General features: G+C 34.9%; 1 protein-coding gene across 2 annotated transcripts in view; it reads left to right on the forward strand.

The window, feature by feature from the left end:
- Nucleotides 1-6: 6 nt before the first annotated feature.
- The window catches only part of Slk (STE20 like kinase), a 61,003-nt gene continuing 41,271 nt past the window's right edge, over nucleotides 7-19,738 (forward strand). For both annotated transcript variants that reach the window (XM_015494754.2, XM_015494755.2), the window contains exon 1: nucleotides 7-279. In XM_015494754.2, the coding sequence (XP_015350240.1) occupies nucleotides 130-279 (150 nt within the window). In that variant the 5' untranslated portion in view covers nucleotides 7-129. The remainder of the gene's footprint in view (nucleotides 280-19,738) is intronic.

Genomic DNA, 19,738 nt, shown 5'->3' on the forward strand with positions numbered 1-19,738 from the left:
GCCCCAGCAGCCAGAGACCCCGCGCCCGCCGCCGCCCGTCGGGCTCGCGCGGGAGAGCTGGGAGGAGAAACTTTGCCTTTTATTGTTGTTTCTAGTCCTTAAGTGCAAGGAACTCTGTTCGGAGGAAAAATGTCCTTCTTCAATTTCCGTAAGATCTTCAAGTTGGGGAGCGAGAAGAAGAAGAAGCAATACGAACATGTGAAGAGGGACCTGAACCCCGAGGAGTTTTGGGAAATTATAGGAGAACTAGGCGACGGAGCCTTTGGGAAAGTGTACAAGGTAAGAGGGAGAAAACGGGAAGTTGCACTTGGGAGATGAAACTGCCACTAGCCCGGAGTGGCGCGAGGACTTCTCCGCTCTCCCAGTCCCTTTCCTGTCTCTTGCCCCGTCCTTTGGCTTTGTAATTTGCGTTGGAACTTTATTTAGCTTATCATCCAAGCAGTAGCTTAAACAGTTGGTCTGAACACAATGGGGCTTGAATGTAGTTAGAGTGATTGCTGAGGTTGCAGGGTTGTTCAGTCTACTCTGTCAAACTTGAGATTAATGTTCTTTAATTTATGGGAGGGGTCGGGTTGTGGCCCTCAAATATTTTAAAATCGGAAACTCATTACACCTTTCAGTGTATGTTTGTGTAACAACTGCACTTGCATGCGTGCTGTACTAAAACGGTTTCTTTTTTGGAGACCAGGGCATATATTTGATAGTATCCATTGCTAAAACATAACCCGTCTCTTAGGATCAGAACAAAGTGATTGCCACTTGCAGTCAGTTCTTGAGTTAGCTGCTTGGACCACATACTATAAAATGGAATGAAGTTTCTGGTAAAAAATTTCCAGAATAAAATTTGCATCTGGTACTAGTTTTTAAATATAATAAGCATTAACTAGAAGTCGATACCAGCACTTGAGAAGTTAAAAAAAAACAAAAAACAAAAAACCACTCTACATATGTATGTTTATTTATTTCAGTGGAGGGGTTTGGCATTTCAACCTGAAGGCATTAATGTGAACTGTTTACACTCTCCTAAGGAGCATATGAATGATGTCATAGGAATATTTTCATCCTGAAGGGTGAGGTTTTTATGAGACACAGTTTAGGGGAAGAACCCACCGGGTTGCCTAGAAATGAAAACAGTAAATGACTTATACAGAACTTTGCAGTTTTTAAACTGTTTCACATAATTTGGCCCCCATACAAATCCTGGAAAGTAGGCAGGTCAGTAGTAGTGTCCACATTTCATGGGTGAGTATACTGATAGTAAGAAATTGTTCACAGTCACAGTCATTTGTAGTGTTTTTTTTTTTTTTAACTTTATTACCTATAGGTAAAAGTGATAGCCTTTTACTTATTGCTAAGCACTGTTAGACTTCTGCTTTGCCATGCCTTGAATACATCTTGTTAGAACCTCAGTCTTCACTCTTTACCCAGCCTGAATATCCACTCCTTTCTGTATGCTTTCAAAACATGACTACTATTGCACTTGTCACATAGTTAATATGTTCAGGTTTCTATAATAAAATTAGGGGCCAAAGTTATGCATTTGGGTCCAGCCATTGACTTAGCACATGCATTTCACTTTGTATTTGTTGAAATGAAAGAATATGTAACCTATATGTGAATGCTATTGAAAGCTGGCAAAGTGAACTTCAGTGTTTGTATGGAGGTAGAGTATGGTAATAGCAAGAGCTTAGGGTATAATATGCATGACAGGAAGGAAGGACTTCTAGTGTGGTGGGAAGGTTATTTCTGGTAGTTAAGAGTAATGTTTTGGTGCTGGTGGTCCCAAGCCAGCTTTGTGGTCTTGGACAAAACATTTAACTTCTCTAGACTTCATAATCTTAGCTGTAAAATCAAAGATTTTCCTAAGTGTTTTTTTAAGATCCCTTCTATTAAGATTCTGTGAGTATGCAGTTAACTAGGAAAGACAGAAATAAACCTTCAAGACATCTGGAATCTTGTAGAGAAGGTGCTAGGTGATCATAGGCAGCTTTCATGGTGTAAAGTTTGTTTTATTGAATATAAACAGTATAGTATTAAGAGCACGGACTCTGAAGGGGAATATTTCTCGACTCCCTTTCTGAGTAGCAGTCTATATGACCTTGGGCAAATTACTTATTCTGTACCTGACTTTCCTCTTCAGTAAGGCCTACTCAGTATGTGAGGATTAGAGGAACACTAGAAAGGGTTCAGTAAATGATACAAATTACTGTTACTACATTTAGAACTCAAAGAATCAAAATACCTGGATAGGACAGAAAAATAGACTAAGAAGACTATAAGCCATTTTCTTGGTTTCCCATGGTACAGGCAGATTGTGTTGTTTCAGGTGTAGTGACTTTCAGCAAAGTTAATGTCTCTTCTTATAGTGAGACATAAGTTGAAAAATTTCTGAAAAATTAGTGACTTAATCCTTGCAGCTAAAACTATAAAACTGTGGCCAGGGTAATTTCTGTGGGCTTGATTATGTTTTAGTACAATACTTCAAATACTTTGCAATTTTTTTCTTTTTTAATTTCACTACTTTGTTTTTGAGGAGCCAGGATATTCTTTTTTTTTTTTTTTTTCTTAAAGAAAAATTTTAAATTTAAACTTATCAGACCTTTTTGGCCCTTTTTTCCTAAAAGTTTTTGTTTTTCAAGATTTCTAGAAATTGTAAATTTATATGAGAGAAATTGTAAATTTTCAAGCCTTAATATTTTATGTAGTAGAGTGCAGTAGAAAATTATTTCTAAACCTGATCTAGCTATTATTTGCTTATGGAAATGGTAACTGTTAACAAAAATTAAATTGTAACTTGGAAATCATGTTGTGTGTTTAGTTTATCTGAATGATCTTTCCATCATATAGTTAGTTCAGCTATATCAAGCTTTGTATAACTCTAATAAAGTTATTTCCTGTCCTGAAAAATCTTCACTATTTTAAATATATTTTTTCTCTGGTATCAGGGATTGAACCCAAAGGTGCTTAACCACTGAGCCACATCCATGACCCTTTTTAATATCTTATTTAGAGAGTTGCTTAGAGCCTCAGTAAGTTGCTGAGGCTGTCTTTGAACTTGTTATCTTCCTGCTTCAGTCTCCTGAGCCGCTGGAATTATAGGTGTGGGCTGTTATACCTGGCTATTTTCTCTTATTAAGATGTTATTGATATAAAATGAAGGTATATAATATTCTTTACAATACTTTCTCTTTGGATTTTTGTTTTATTAAACAGGAAAAAAAGAAATAATAAAACTGTTTACTGAATTACAGTTCTAGAAAGCTGTTTTATATGTGAAACCAATTGAAGCTGACATGTGGTTGTGTGCTGGATGATTCTTTTTGACAAACGATAGGTGTGTGCCTTTAAAAACTAGCGAAACATTTATTTATTTATTTATTTATTTAGCTACTTACTTACTTAATTAATTTTTTGTACCAGGGATTAAACCTAGAGGTTCTTTACCACTGAGCCACATCCACAGACATTTTTATTTTTTATTTGAGATAGAGCCTCACTAAGTTGTTGAGGCTGGCCTTGAACTTGCCATCCTCCTGCATCAGCCTCTCAAGCTGCTGGGATTACAGGAATGTGCCACTGCACCTGGCTGAAACATTTAATCTTTGTAATGAAAAGTATAGAAACATTTGTACATTTAGCAAATAATTTTGTGATTTTATATTAATGACATTAGGGTCAAGGGATTCTGCTAACACCCCAGATTCCCTCCTGCCTCCTTTCTGAATCTGATCCCTTCTCCCTAAAGGAAACCACTATCCTATCTTTAAGTTATTCATTTGTTTGCTTTCCTTTATTGCTTACTACCTAGGTGTCTACCCCTAAATATTATAAATTTAGTTTTGTATGCACTTGAACTTTGTAAGAATGGGATCATATTAAGTGTATTTGGTTGTGTCTTGTCTCTTTCAAAATCAGTATTACATTTGTTACATTTATCTTTATTATCACTTAAAGCTATGGTTAGTTCCTTTTCATCGTTGCATAGTATCCCATTATGTGATTATATCATCAATTATTTATCATTATACTGTTATTGGGCATATTAGTTGTTTTCAGTTTTTGGCTATTACACACAATGGTGCATGTAATGCTTGAACTTCACTAAGGCATAATCCAAGAGTGGAATTGTTGGGTTTATAGAGCAGTGTAGCTTTAATTTTACTAGATGATGCCAAACTAATTATACAAGTTTACTTCCCTCTGGTAGTGTATGAGAATGTCCTTGCTTTGCATTCTCACCAATGTTTGGTATTGTCGGAATTTTTAGTTGTGACAATCTGATGATGTGTTTTTATTTACCTTTCTCTGATAACGAATAAGTAATTCTTTTTGTATGTTTATTGGTAACTTGAGATTCTTTTGTGTTCTTTTTTTGTTCATTTTTCTATTGATAACCTTTTTTTTGGTTTATTTTTGTGTATACATACACACACAGATATGTATATTTTGAGTTTTGACCACTTGCTGGTTATTGTTATTGCAAATATATTCTCATTCTGTAACTTGTTCTCATTTTCATTATAGTGTCTTCCTTTTAATAGAATTCTTGATTTTAATGTAGTTCTGTTTATCAATTTTTTTCTTTATAGCCAGTGGTTTTTATGTTACATTTAAGGCATTGTTTCCTAACCCAAGTTCATGAAGATAATTTCCTGGTTCACCTTTAAAAAGCTTTTTATTTAAGCCGGGCTTGGTGGCGCAAGCCTGTAATCCTAGTAGTTGGGAAGGCTGAGGCAGGCGAATGAGAGTTCAAAGCCAGCCTTAGCAAAAGTGAGGCACTAAGCAATTCAGTGAGACCCTGTCTCTAAATAAAACACGAAATACGGCTAGGGGTGTGGCTCAGTGCCCCTGAGTTCAATCCCTGGTACCTCCAGCCCTAAAAAAAGAAAGCTTTTCATTTAATTTGTTCTTTTTAGGTATATATGATAGTATATTTTGATGTGTTATACATACATGGACTATAACTTCCCATTCTTGTTGTTGTACATGATGTGGAGTTACACTGGTCATGTATTCATATATGAACACAGGAAAGTTATGTCTGACATTCTATTGTCTTTTCTATTCCCATTCCCCCTCCTTTCTCTTCATTTCCATTCTTGTTGTTGTACATGATGTGGAGTTACACTGGTCATGTATTCATATATGAACACAGGAAAGTTATGTCTGACATTCTATTGTCTTTTCTATTCCCATTCCCCCTCCTTTCTCTTCATTTCCCTTTGTCTAATCCAGTGAGCTTCTATTCCAGAGAGAGAGAGAGAGAGAGAGAGAGAGAGAGGAGGAGGAGGGAGGAGGAGGAGAGAGGAGGAGGGAGGGAGGGANCAGGAACTCTACAAAATGTCATTTAGGGAGGGGAGGGAGGAGGGAGGGAGGGAGAGAGAGAGAGAGAGAGAGAACGAACATTTGGCCTTTGGTTCAAAAAGCTTTTTGATTTTGCCTTTATCAGGTAGGTCTACTGTTCACCTAGAATACATTTTTGTTTATGGTGTAGGTTAGGGGTCCAATTTTATTTTTTACCCCATATGCACACCCAATTGTCCCAGAATTAATAATGAGTGGGGATGGGGTGGGGTTTCTCCTTACTACTCTGCTGTAACATTTGTCTGTTCCTGCACTTTTTATTCTCTTTGTCAAACTATTTGTGTATTCCTATACCAGTATCTAACTATCTTAATTAGGAAAGCATTAAAATAAATCTCTTGCTATAGTAAGACGACTTCTTGTTTTTATTCTTCAATAGTGTGTAGTATATTCTTGGGTCTTAGCAAACTTCATTGTACATTTTAGATTTAGCTTGGTGAAGTTCCATATAGTGTGCTTTTTTTTTTTTTTTTTTGGAAGTATTTTATTGAATTTATAAATCAAATTTGGGAAAACTAATAATTCTGTGATACTGAATCTTCCCATCTGTGCATATGTTTTGTCAGTATTTAGGTCTTTTTAGTCTTTCTCAATAATAGGTTATAATTTTTTTCCGTGGAAATCTAGGGATCACAAACTACATCAAGGGTATCTTTGTTTGTTTTTAAAATACTTTTATTTTGTTTATTTATTTTTTATGTGGTGCTGGGGATCGAACCCAGAGCCTCACATATGTGAGGCAAGTGCTCTGCCGCTGAGCCACAACCCCAGCCTCATATCTTTGTTTTTCCTATTAGAGTTTCCTTCTTGTTTTTATTGTGTGCAACTTTTAGTAGCTTAGAAAGGATTCATGAAAAGTGCACTTTTGGGGCTGGGGATGTGGCTCAAGCGGTAGCGCGCTCGCCTGGCATGCATGCGGCCCGGGTTCGATCCTCAGCACCACATACAAAGATGTTGTGTCCGCCGAGAACTAAAAAATAAATATTAAAAATTTCTCTGTCTCTCTCTCTCTCTCCCACTCTTTCTTTAAAAAAAAAAAAAAGAAAAGAAAAGTGCAATTTTAAAGGTCTTGCCTATCTGAATATGTTTTTATTATAATGCCATACTTGATATATAAGATTCTAGTTCAAAAATACACTTGTTTTAGAATTTTTAAGACTTTGTTCCATTCTTTGCCTTTTTGCTTCCAGTGTTGCTATTGAAAATATGATGCCATTTTGTTTCCTGATTCTTTGTAATCTTTTTCTCTTGATGGCTTTTAACTTTTTTCTTTTATTCCCTGTTTGTGGTGATATAATTTAATGTACATCTCCCCTCACCCCTTTTTAATTTGCTGGTTTCTTGATAAGTCCTTTAAGCTCAAAAACTTAGTCCTTTAGTTCTGTGACATTTTCCTGTATTATTTATTTGACAATTTCTGCCCCTCCCAGCCCCCAGTTAAAAGCTCTCACCATGGTTTTAGATTCTCCATGTTTCCAAATTCAATCAGCACTTACTATCTTACTTGATCTCTTAGGAAAGTTTGAGACACTTGGCTGGTGTTTTTTTTTTTTTTTTTTTCCTTTAAAAAGCTCATCTTTTTACTTTTAGGGCTCTGTACTCTTGATTTTCCTTCAACTTCTCTGTCTAGTCAGACTCCTTTGTTAGCTTCTCTTCTTTCTTAAGTGTTGGTATTCTATAGGGCTTTTTTTTTTTCTTATGAGAACCCGTCTTTTCCCATAGCTTTAATTACCATTGAACTATAATTTATGTCTCTACCCAAAGACCTCCTCTTTGAACTATAGATTCGCATATCCAGCTGTCAATTAGAAATTTCCACTTGGTTGTCTCATAGATACCTTAAACAAGTCTAGAACATGAACTAATTCAATTCATGGGGTCAGCCCCCAATTTGTTCCTGTGTTCCCATTTAGGGATTACCATCTTCATCTACCACCTGCATAGGTAGAGACCAGTGATCATTTTTAATACCTCCTACTGCGTTATACACCAAATGCAATCAAACTCTGAATCTAAATCTAGAATTAATTTTTCCTCCTTTCTTGTTTCACTGTCACTATACTAGTCAAAACTGCTGTTCTCTCTTACATAGACCATTGTGATTCTTATTGGGCTTGATATAAATGTAATCATACCTGTGTTCTTTTGAGTTAAGCTCTTTTGTGTTAGAGAGATGCATCCATTTTGTTGGATGTAGTAGTCATTTGATGGTTGTCCTCATTCTTTAGTATTCTTCTGTTGGTAGGCATGTTTTTTAATTTTTGTGTATTAAAAATAATATAGCCGGACACTTAGTACATACCTGTAATCCCAGTGACTCAGGAGGCTAAAGCAGGAGAATTCAAGTGGGAGGCTAGCCTTGGCAATTTAATGAGACTCTTGTCTCAAATTGAAAAAGGGGGATCAGGGATGTAGCTCAGTAGTAAAGTGCCCTTGTGTTTATTACCCAGTGCTGGGAGAAGAAAAGAGGGAAAGACTCGTTAATATTCTCACTCATTTGTTTTGGTGCATATATGTATTCATTTCTGTTGGATATACACTTGGAAAAGGATTTTCTAGGTTATACAGTTTATGTATTTCAACTTTAGAAGACACTGCCTGTCTCCCAAAGTGGTTATACCAGTTTGTGTTCCCTTCAGTAGGGTATGGGAGTGTTTTCATCCATTTTCTATTGCTCTAACTGTATACCATAGACTTGGATAACTTATAAAGAATGGAAGTTTTTGTTGGCTTATGGTTTTGGAATCTGACTCATCTAAGAGCATAATGCCAACATCTGCTCAATATCTGATGAGGGCCTTCTTGTTGCATCATAGTATGATGAGGGATTGTCACATGGTGAGACAGCAAGCATGCCAGGGAGAATTTGCTTTTATAAGAAAGCCACACTTTCAATAAGTCTTAATCTATAAATGGATTAGTGGAGGGCTTTGCCCTCATGATCCAGTTACCTTTCAAAGTCCCAACTTCAAATACCATTAATATATGAATTTGGAGATTAAGTTTCTAAAACATGAAATTTGGGGGACATGTTCAAAACATACTTTTCCCAGTTACCCTAATATCCTCACTCACATTTGATATTATTATTAATATTATACTGAATATTTACATTAGCCATTATGTTGAGGGTGAGTGGTTGGTTTTATTTACATTTCCTGATGACCTATGAAATTGAGTGTCTCTAATATTTGTGAAATTTCTTATTGAGTCATTTGCCCATTTAAAAAAGTGGCTTTATTGAGCTGGGTACAGTGGCCCATGCCTATAATCCCAGCAACTTGGGAGGCTGAGGAGGAGGAGGATCTCAATTTGAGACAAGCTTCGGGTAACTTAGACCCTGTGTCAAAATTAAAAAAAATAATAAACATAAAAAGGGCAGGGAGTGTAGCTTAGTGGTAGAATGCTTGCCTGCAGAAGCATATAATGAGGCCCTGGGTTCAAATCCCAGGAAAGAAAAAAGTAGCTTTATTGACATATAATTTATAAACTACAAAATTCACCCATTTTATGAGTTTTAATAAATTAGTATATTTTAGTAAATTAGTATGGTATAATATACTCAAGTTTCAGAACCTTCAGTCACCCCCAAGAAGTTTCCTTGTACACATTTTGTAGTCAATCCCTGTTCCTATTTGTACTCAGCCTAAGACAACCAACCAATCAGATTTGCTTTTTGTCTGTAAAATTTTGCCTTTTCTAGCGATATCAGACCAAAGGAAACATACAATATATATTTTGACCATACTGGGGACAAAATGCAGGACCTCATGCATGCTAGGCAAATGTTCTACCCAATATGTGATCTTATATGTGTGACTTTTCTCATTTAGCATCAGATTTCTTTAAATCTTGGTGCTATGGACATTTAGGACCAGAGAATTCTTTTTTTGTGGAGACCTAAACTGTATATTGTAGGATATTCAGTAGCATTCTTGTTCTCTACTTGCTAGATGACAGAAGCACCCTCCCCGCACCATGTGACAATCCAGAATTTCTCTAGATCTTGCCAGATGTCTTCTGGAATGCAGAATCATCTCTAGTTTAGCATCATTGGTTGAGTGCAGTATTTGTGGGGTTCATCTTTTGCCCATTTAAAAAAATTATTTATATTTTTTTATTAATGAATTGTAGAACACAAGTCCTTTTTCTGTTATGTGGATTGATTTCATTTATTTAACTCATTTTCTGACTTCTAGAGGTTTTAAAAAATAGAAAATGAATTTATTAAAAAACAACTTCCAGGGGCTGGAGTCGTGGCTCAGTGGTAGAGTGCTTGCCTGGTATGTGTGAGGCACTGGGTTCAATCCTCAGCACCACATAAAGATAAATAAATAAAATAAAAGTATTGTGTCTACCTACAACTAAAAAAGGAAAAAGAAAAAAGAACTTCCAGGTTTTATGACAAATTGAACAAACACTAATTGTGCTTGCTCTAAAGCCTCACTAAAAATTATTTTCTCTTAAAGTTTTAGTGTGTGTGTGTGTGTGTGTGTGTGTATATGTAAGTTCTGTATTATCTTGTTAAATTTTGCCTTGATATTTTAAGTTTTCAGTTGCCATTTTGAATGGGATATTTCTTTCATTAGATTTTGCAATTAATGTTTGAATGTAGGAAAGCTATTATTATTTCTGTAGTTTCTTCACCTTATTGAATTATCTTATTTATTTTTCTCTCAACATTCTTTATGAAAATTTCAGTCTTACAGAAAGTTTAAAAGAGTTGTGCATATACATTTCCAGTGCCTAGATTCTATAGTTTTTCATATTTGTTGTATTTGCTTTATTACATGTCTGCCCGTCCATTTATTCATTCATTTCTTGTTTCTCTTTTTCCTTTTGAGTTTTTTTTCCTCTTTCAATTATTTATACTTCTTGTTTCTTTCACTTACATAATTGTGCTGATTCATCTTTCCTGAACAATTTTAAATAATCTGATGCTGGAAATGCTATTTAGTGAATTATTTTATAGTATATTTTTAGCTTTTAAACTTTTAAACTTTTTTAGCAGAAGTTTAAGCCTTTAAACATTGTTAGCTTTCTGTTTTTAACTAAAGAGTTACTGTTTATATGCTGACAGATATACAGATAAGTGAAATGTTACTGTATTTCCATTTTTTCTTTGTAACTCCATTTTAAGTTTATCCAGATCTTTTCCCAGTTTAGTAACAGAAGCAGTTCATTATTTATTTATTATCTTATTTTGGTACTGAGAGTTGAACTCAGGGACGCTTAACTACTAAGTCACGAGCCCCACTTTTTAAAAATGTAGTTTATATTGAGACAAGGTCTTGCTAATTTGCTGAGGCTGGCCTCAGACTTGTGATCCTTCTGTCGTAGCCTCCCAAGTCAATGGGATTAGAAGTGTGTGCCACCGTGCTTGCCTTCCAGTATTCATTCTTATTTTGTCACAGTGGAGTCTCTATGCCAAGGTATACTGCCTTTTGAATTTAAGATGCTGTTGTTGTTACTGAAAATGTTGGATCTTTTTAATAAAAATATTACTTCATCTTTTGCCCATTTAAAAAAATTATTTATATTTTTTTATTAATGAATTGTAGAACACAATGATCTTGTACTTCTAATCCTTCTTGCCTCAACCTCCCACATTGCTGGGATTGTATGAGTGTACCTGTCCCTCTACTAAAAAGACACCTCCCCCACCAGGGATTGAACCAGGGGCGCTTAACCACTGAACTACATCCCTAGCCCTTTTTTTGAATTTTATTCTGAGACAGGATCTCACTAGTTTCTTGGGGCTTGACTATATTGCTGAGGCTGACTTTGAACTTGTAATTATCCTGCCTCAGCCTCCTGAGCTGCTGGGATTATAGGCTTGCACCACCATGCCCAGTCACAAAATAGTTTTTAAGTGGGTGATCTTATCTCAAGGTTATGTAAAGAAAAATGTCAAAACCAAGATAGTTGCTTTATATCCCTGTGTTTCTTACTAGCCATTTGTTTTTATTTGCAAGGATAAAATCAATGAGTGTACACATAGAGAATAAAAACAGAATAGTCGTTTCTTATTCTTGTCATTATTTTATAAGATGGTTAACTTTTCCAGTTTATATGATCACACTACTTCCTGTAAATTAGTGCTTAAATACTAGTTAATAAGAGTGCTTTTTTTTGGGGTGGGGGAGGAAAAGTATTTGAGTCAATCTTTCCTCTCTCCCTTGCTTCTTTAATATCATGACTTCAGAAGGGTAAACAAAGTTAATAAATTTCATTTTTCTTTGTACATTGTCTTTTTACATCTCAAATTTGAAGAACTATACTAGAAAACAAGATATCTTGTATTACTTTTGCACTTTAAGCATATCTATTTTATATCTAGGTGTGAGCTTTTTAAAGTCTCGTGAAATTGTAAAGGTCTGTACTTTTTTGTACTGAGAATAAGAATTGTTTTGGAGTTTCAGAACAGATTTTAATGGAAAACACTATTCTGAATCCCAGTGAATAATTTCTTTTTCTTTCCTAATGATGAATTATTTTCAAAAGTAGTATTCTCCACGTCCCCTTTTTCTCCCTGGGATGCTTTACCACTGAAGTATATTCCAGCTTTTTAAAATTTGATATTTTGAGACAGAGTCTTGCTAAATTGTTCTCTGAAGTACTTGTTAAAGTCTATGGCCATACCACCCTGAACGGCCCAATCTCATCTGAAGTACTTGTTAAAGTCTTTTGCGTTTTCTTTTTTTCCTCAATGATTTATGGGAGTCTATAAAGTCTACGTACTAATCCATTGTTATTTGTATGATGAGCACATTTTCTTTTGCTTGTGGTTTGTCCTCTCACTGTATGGTTTTTTTGTTTTGTTTTGTTTTTTTGGTATAGACATTTTATATTTTGACATCCAATTTGTTAACTTTTTCTTTTCTTTTTTTAATTTTTTTAAAGTTGTTGATGTACCTTTTTATTTTTTTTTTTAATATGTGGTGCTGAGGATCAAACTCAGTGCCTCACACATGCCAGGCAAGTGCTCTGCCACTGAGCACCAGCCCCAGCCCAATTTGTTAACTTTTTCCTACATGATTAATACTTAATTTTTTTTTGTAGTCGTAGGTGGACAGAATGCCTTTATTTTATGTATTTTTTATGTGGTGCTAAGGATTGAACCCAGTGCCTCACACATGCTGGACAAGCACTTTGCCACTGAGCTACAGCCCCAGCCCTGATTAATGCTTTTTGTCTTGAGAAATTCTTTCCTACCCAAGGGTATGAAGATGTTCTCCTGTATCTGTATAAAGCTTTATAGTGTTGACATCTATACTAGGTCTGTAATTAAATTGGTGTTGATTTTTGTTTACAGTGTAAGATAGGGATCCAGTTTTAATTTTTCTATGTAGATAGCCAGTTGTCCCAATGCCATTTTCTGTGAAGGACCATCCTTTCCTTATTGCTTTGCATTGCCTTCATTCTTTATTAGATGTTTGTCTATGGTATAGTTCTGTGACATTTTATTATTTCTTTAGGATAAACTCCTAGAAAGAAATCCAGTTATTATGTATGATTACAATACACCAATAAAAAATGTAGAAATTTTTTTTTCTGGGACTAGGGTTGTGGCTCAGAGGTAGAGTGCTCTCCTTGCACGTGTGAGGTCCTGGGTTTGATTCTCAGCACCACATAAAAATAAATAAATAAAGACATTGTGTTCAACTACCACTAAAGAAAAAAAAATCTTACAAAAGAACTATTAGGGCAGAAGAAATTATTATTTATCAATTCCTACTGTGAAATTACTCCAGAAAAGTTGGGCAAATTTATTAACTTTTTTTAAAAAAAGTTAGTTTTTATATTTATTTGTTGTGACAATACACATATAACTTACCATCTTAAAAACTTTTTTTTTTTTTTTGCAGTGCTGTGGATTAAGCCCAGAATAATTACTATCTAGACTCTTTTTTTTTTTTTTTTTACCGAGGATTGAACTCAGGGGCATTTGACCACTGAGCCACATTCCCGGTCCTGTTTTGTATTTTATTTAGAGGAAGGGTCTCACTGAGTTGCTTAGTGCCTCACTGTTGCTGAGGCTGTCTTTGAACTCATGATCCTCCTGTCTCAGCCTCCCAAGTTTCTGGGATCACAGGTGTGTGCCATTGCGCCTGGCTGTCTGGACACTCTTTAAGTGTACTTTACATTTGTATTAAAAACAGTCATAATATTATATGATCATCACCACCATCCATCTCCATGGTTCTTTTTATTTTGAAAATCTGAAACTCCCATTGAAAAATAATGTCCTGTTCCTCCCTCCCTCTAATCCGTGGCTACCACCATTCTTCTTTCTATGATTTTGATTACTCGAAATACCGCATATGAGTATGATCAAATAGTATTTATCATTTTGTTACTACTTGTTTCACTTAGCATGATATCCTTAAGATTCATCTGGGTTAAAGCTTATGTTAGAATTTTCTTCTTTTTTAAGACTGAGTACTATTCCATTATGTACATGTGCCATATTTTGCTTATTTATTCACTTGTTGTTTACAATGGATTGATTCCACATTTTAGCTATCTAACATGGAAACTCTGCTTTGAAACCCTGCTTTCAAATCTTTAGGGCATATATCCAGAAATAGAATTGTTGGATCAGATATTTATCTATTTTTAATTTTTTGAGGAACTACTGTAGTGTTTTACATAGTGCTATGTGCCATTTCACTTCACATTCTTTTTTTTTTTTTTTTTAAGAGAGAGCGAGCGAGCATTTTTTAATATTTATTTTTTAGTTTTCGGCGGACACACCATCTTTGTTTGTATGTGGTGCTGAGGATTGAACCCGGGCCGCACGCATGCCAGGCGAGCGCGCTACCGCTTGAGCCACATCCCCAGCCCCCATTTCACATTCTTAATAACTGTGCATAACGATTCCATTTTCTTCACATTCTTGCCAACACTTATTATTTTATTTTATTTTTTGGTGATGTTAGTCATTATATGTTATAGTTTTTGACTTGCGTTTTTCTGATGGTTAGCATCTTTTCATATGTTTATTGGCCACTCGTGTATCTTCTTTGGAGAAATATTCAAGTCCTTTGCCTGTTTTCAAATGGGGTTGTCTTTTTGTTGTTGAGTTTGAGGAATTCTCTATATTCTAGATATTCATTCTTATCAGGTATCTGATTTGCAAATATTTTGTCTCATTCTGTAGGTTACTTTTTTACATTGTTATTTTCTTTTGCTGTACAAAATTTTTAATTTTCTTTTGTTGTACAAAAGTTAAAAATTTTAATGAAGTCTACTTTGTTTTTTCTTTTGTTGCCTGCGTCACAGCCAATAAGTCATTTCCAAACCCAGAGCTTATGCCTTATGTTTTCCTCAAAGAGTTTTATAGTTTTAGGTCTGAAGTTTAGGCTTATATTTTGTATGTGACATTAGAGTCCATATTCATTCTTTTCCATGTGGATACCAGTTTTCCTGGCATGAGTTGTTGAAAACACTGTTCTTTCCCCAGTGGATGGTCACACCCTTGTCAAAATCATGACCATATATGCCAGGATTTCTTTTAGGCTCTCTATTGCATTCTGTATGTCTGTCTTTGTTGCCAGTACTACATTGTTTTGATTATTTCACCTATATGGTAAGTTTTGAAATTAGGAAGTGTGATTCCTTGAGCTTTGCTCTTCTTAAGATTATTTTCACTATTTGCTGACACTTGAGATTTCATATGAATTTTAGGATAGCTTTCTGCAAAAATATGTTGGAATTTTGATAGGGTTTGCATGCAATTTGTAGGTTGCTTTGGTAGTTATTGAAATTTTAGCAAAATTTAGCAACATGTGATATGCTTTTTTATATTTTATTTCTTTTAGTGGTGTTTTGTTTTTATTTTTTTTTCATCTTTTTGATTAATTCAGAAGTGTTTTATTCTTTTCAATGCTATTATAAATGAAATTGGTTTTCTTATACTTAAAAACCATGATTTTTCTTGAATTAATTTCTAAAAATGGTACATCTTTGTCTTATTTTTAAATATTAAAAAAATCTCCTGTCTCTTATGTTCTCAGTTTTTTTTTCTTTTTCAACTATGTAATCTATGTATTTCTTTTTTTAAAATATTTTTTAAGTTGTTGATGGACCTTTATTAAATTAGTTTATTTATTTATATGTGGTGCTGAGAATTGAACCCAGTACTTCACATGTGCTGGGCAAGGCCTCTAACACTGAGCTACAACCCCAGCTCCACTAATCTATGTATTTCTTAGGTTATCTATTAATTGTGCTTCTTTCAGCAAATTCATATTGAAATAAGTAGGAAATAAGTAGGAAATCTGTGTGATCTGAGAATTGGTAAAGTATTTTGGAAACTGCAGTTAGCCAAAGTTAAATTATTACTGACATCATGTTGTTATTGATTTATCTTGACTAACCAATGACTTATGTTTTAAATAAATAACCAGAACATCAAAATTAAAAATAGTGTTTGGGAATATAAAGAGACTATAAAGCATATTTCTTTTGCATAATTCAGGAAATGACATGAAAATACTTTCTAGAAAAAGAATTTATGTAATATTTTGCAGAAATTTGGAAAGACCTTCATTATTTACAAAATCTGTATTTGCACATTTCCTAACCTTATACTTAGCAGTGCTTACATTGTATTAGAGCTATGAAAAAATTGTATCTTCTGTATTAGTACATTTTTGCTATTATAGCAGAATACTGTAGACCGGATAATTTAAAGAACAGAAGTTAATTTTCTTATAATTCTGGAGGCTGAGAAGTCTAAGATTAAGGGGCTGGCATCTAATGAGGGCCTACTTACATTATCCCTTGCCAGAAGGTGGAAGGACAAGAGAGTAAGAGAAGGGTGAACTCGGCCTTTTATAATGGTGCCAATCCTACTCTTCTTTAAAAAAAAAAAATTTTTTTATTAGTTATAGATGGACACAATGCCTTTATTTATTATTTTTTTTTAATGTGGTACTAAGAATCAAACCCAGTGCCTCACACATGCTAGGCAAGTGCTCTACCACTGAGCCACAACCCCAGCCTACTCTTGAGGATGGAACTTTCATGGCTTAATTACCTCCTAAAGGTCCCACTTCTTAATGGCAATTAAATTTAAACATAAGTTTTAGAAGGGACGTTCAAATCATAGTATCCTCAGCACTTTTCCAGCTAAAGTTGAGCAAGTTAACACTTTGCCTTGTTGTGTCAATTCTCAAAAGAGGATCATCAGTGGATGGAGATATTCTGGGATTCTGTAGTATAGAGCAAGAACCTCTAGCCCTGGGGCCAGTTGGATGAGGTTTGAATCCCAACTCTGGCATATATTGTTGAGATGGCATCAGGTCAGTCATTTGTCACTCCTGAACTTCATTTCTCTTTTGTAAAAGAAAGAACCTACTAGAATCAATCATTTTTAGTATTTATGATTATAACCTATGTGAGCTGTGTGTGTATGTGTGTATGCCCCTCCAGATGTACTCATACACATTTTATGTATATATTTTCCCTATGATTTGTGAATGCTTACAGCAAATTTATAGAACATAGCTTTCACCAATAATTAACTATGTCTTAAGTGGTGGTTATGGTTTGGATGTCCCCCAAAAGCTCACATGTGTGACAATGCAAGAAGATTCAGAGGAGAAATGATTGGCTTGTAAGAATCTTAACCCAATCAGTGATTTGATCCCCTGATAGGGATTAACTGAGTGGTAACTGAAATGGTAGGATGTGGCTGGAGGAGGTGGGAACTGGGGCTTGGCTTTGGGGTATATATTTTGTATCTGGCGAGTGGAGCCTCTCTCTCTGTTTTCTGATCACCATGTGAGCTGTTTCCCTCTGCTACACTCTTACATCATAATGTTCTGCCTCACCTTGAGCCCTGAGGAATGGAGCTGGCCTTCTATGGACTAAAACCTCTGAAACTGTGAGCCCTCAAATAAATTTTTCCTCCTCTACAATTGTTCTGGTCAGATCTTTTATTCACAGCAGTAAAATAGCTGACTAAAACTGTTTTTTTTGGGGGGTGGGGGCGGGGCATAGTCTAGGGATTGAACCCAGGGCTTTGTACTTAATGGGCAAATGCTCCACCATTTAGCCACCAGCCCTGATGAATAATTTTATTCTTATTTAATATTGACACTTGTTCCTACCAAAATCTTACCAAGACTATGAAAAGATCACCAGAATTAATGTATAATTTAAAACAGGTAACAACAGTCTTAAAGTATTTGTTTTCTTTTTACTGTCATCCCTCTTGTTGCTTAAGTCTTTGGAACTTTGGAAATTTATTATTATCCAAATGCATGGTACTGCTCGTGTCTTAGTTCTCCCATCTGCAATCCTCATAGATTTTAGAATGATCATGCTAGTTATTAAACGATTTCCTCTCACCTACAAACATAACCCTTCTATTTTCTGCTTTGTGATGCTGCTTCTAAGACTGCGGGTCACATTTCTGCCCTGTCAGCTGCTTACTTTTAAGTTTCACAGATAGAGGGCACTAGAGAGAGGCTGCAAAGAGGAGAAGGAGACTTCATACTTAAAATAATTTGAAAATTTTTTACCCTATTTTTTGCAAAATGCTGAAAATTTAAATTTAGTGCTCAGAAAGCATTAAAATAAAATCATTGAATTTTATCGATATTTATATACTCATTTATTTTCTCTTTTAGGCCTAATCTCCCTATTTACATTGAAATCTCTTCCCTGTGTGCTCCCATTTCCCCATTTCCTTATTTTTCTTATTATCTTAATTTTTCCAAAGTGCTACTCCCTGTATACTATTTTATTTGTTGTCCTATCAACTGTTCATTTCCTGTAATTGTAAGTGCCATAAGATAAGAGCTATTTTGTCAGCAGCTGAAACAGTGCCTGACATAGAAGGCACATAATATTTGTTGAAAGAATGAATTGAGTGGTACATTTACACAATGGAGTATTACTCAGCCATAAAGAAGAATGAAATTATGGCATTTGCTGGTAAATGGATGGAACTGGAGACCATCATGCTAAGTGAAAAAATCCAATCCCCCCCCAAATCAAAGGCTGAATGCTCTCTCTGATATGTGGATGATATCAGGGAGGGAGCATGGGAATATGAAAAACACTATGAATTGGACATAACTTTTCTATGTTCATAAATGAATATACAATCAGTAAAACTCCACATCATATACAATCACAAGAAAGGGAAGTTATATTCCATGTATGTATGATAGGTCAAATACATTCCACTGTTACGTATAATTAAAAAGAACAAATAAAAACATTTAAAAAAGAATGAATTGATTTTAGCAGATCAACACTTGACCATACTTCAGTATATTTTTATATTGCATTTTATTCTTTTATTCCTGCAACAGATGTCACTACAGTGTTTTTTTTTTTTTTTTCTTTTTGGTACCTGGGATTGAACCCAGGGGCACTTAACCACTGAGCCACATCCTAGCCCTTTTTGTATTTTATTTAGAGACAGGGTCTTGATGAGTTGCTTTGGGCCTTGCTAAATTGCTGAGGCTAGCTTTGAATTCACCATCCTGTCCTACTTCAGCCATCCAAGCTGTTGGGATTACAGACATGGTCCACTGCACCCAGCTCACTAAGGTGTGTTGTCTTTTTGTTTTCCTCGGCCCTGAGCAATGCCTTGAATATAGTAGATGATCCTGATCTGAAGTTTGGTTTGTTTAGTTTTTATATTTTATTATGATTGAATATCCTCATACTTCTTATTTTACCTCTTATTTTGGTGGGTGGGATAAAGGATGCCTTTTAGTTTTCAATCTTGAGATCAAATCATCCATATTAACAGAATCAACCCCAGTGATTATTGAAGTGATTGAATTCTTTATTCTTTTTTTAATGTTCCTTTTGTATTTATTCTACATGTTTTTTTGACTTTCCCTTTAGATTGACTAATAACCTCTTTGGGACTGAAATCATCTCTATTTTTTTTTTTTTTTTTTTTGCTGATCTTTTAATTTCTGCTGAGAATAATAAGAATAACAATAAAAATTGTTTAGTTTTTTGGTGCTGGGAATTGATCCAGGGGCTTTCTACCACTGAGCTATATCCCCAGCCCTTTTGATTTTATATTTTTGAGACAAGGTCTTGCTAAGTTGCCAAGGCTAGCTTTAAACTTGCAGTCCTCTTGCTTCAGCCTTCTGAGTTGCTAGGATTACAAGCATGTGTCACTTGCCTGGGTCCAGCTGAGAATTTATTAAAATATATTTCTCAGGGCTGGGGTTGTGGCTCAGCGGTAGAGTGTGCACCTAGCATGGGCAACCAACTACAACTAAAAAATAAATATTAAATTAAAATATATTTCTCATTACAAAAATTTATAGGCTTAGAAAATGTAGAATTCTAGAAAGAAAATAAATGAGGATTTAAAAATTACTCATCACCC

Source organism: Marmota marmota, unplaced genomic scaffold (assembly GCF_001458135.2).
Source record: "Marmota marmota marmota unplaced genomic scaffold, marMar, whole genome shotgun sequence".
NCBI classification, from domain to species: domain Eukaryota; kingdom Metazoa; phylum Chordata; class Mammalia; order Rodentia; family Sciuridae; genus Marmota; species Marmota marmota.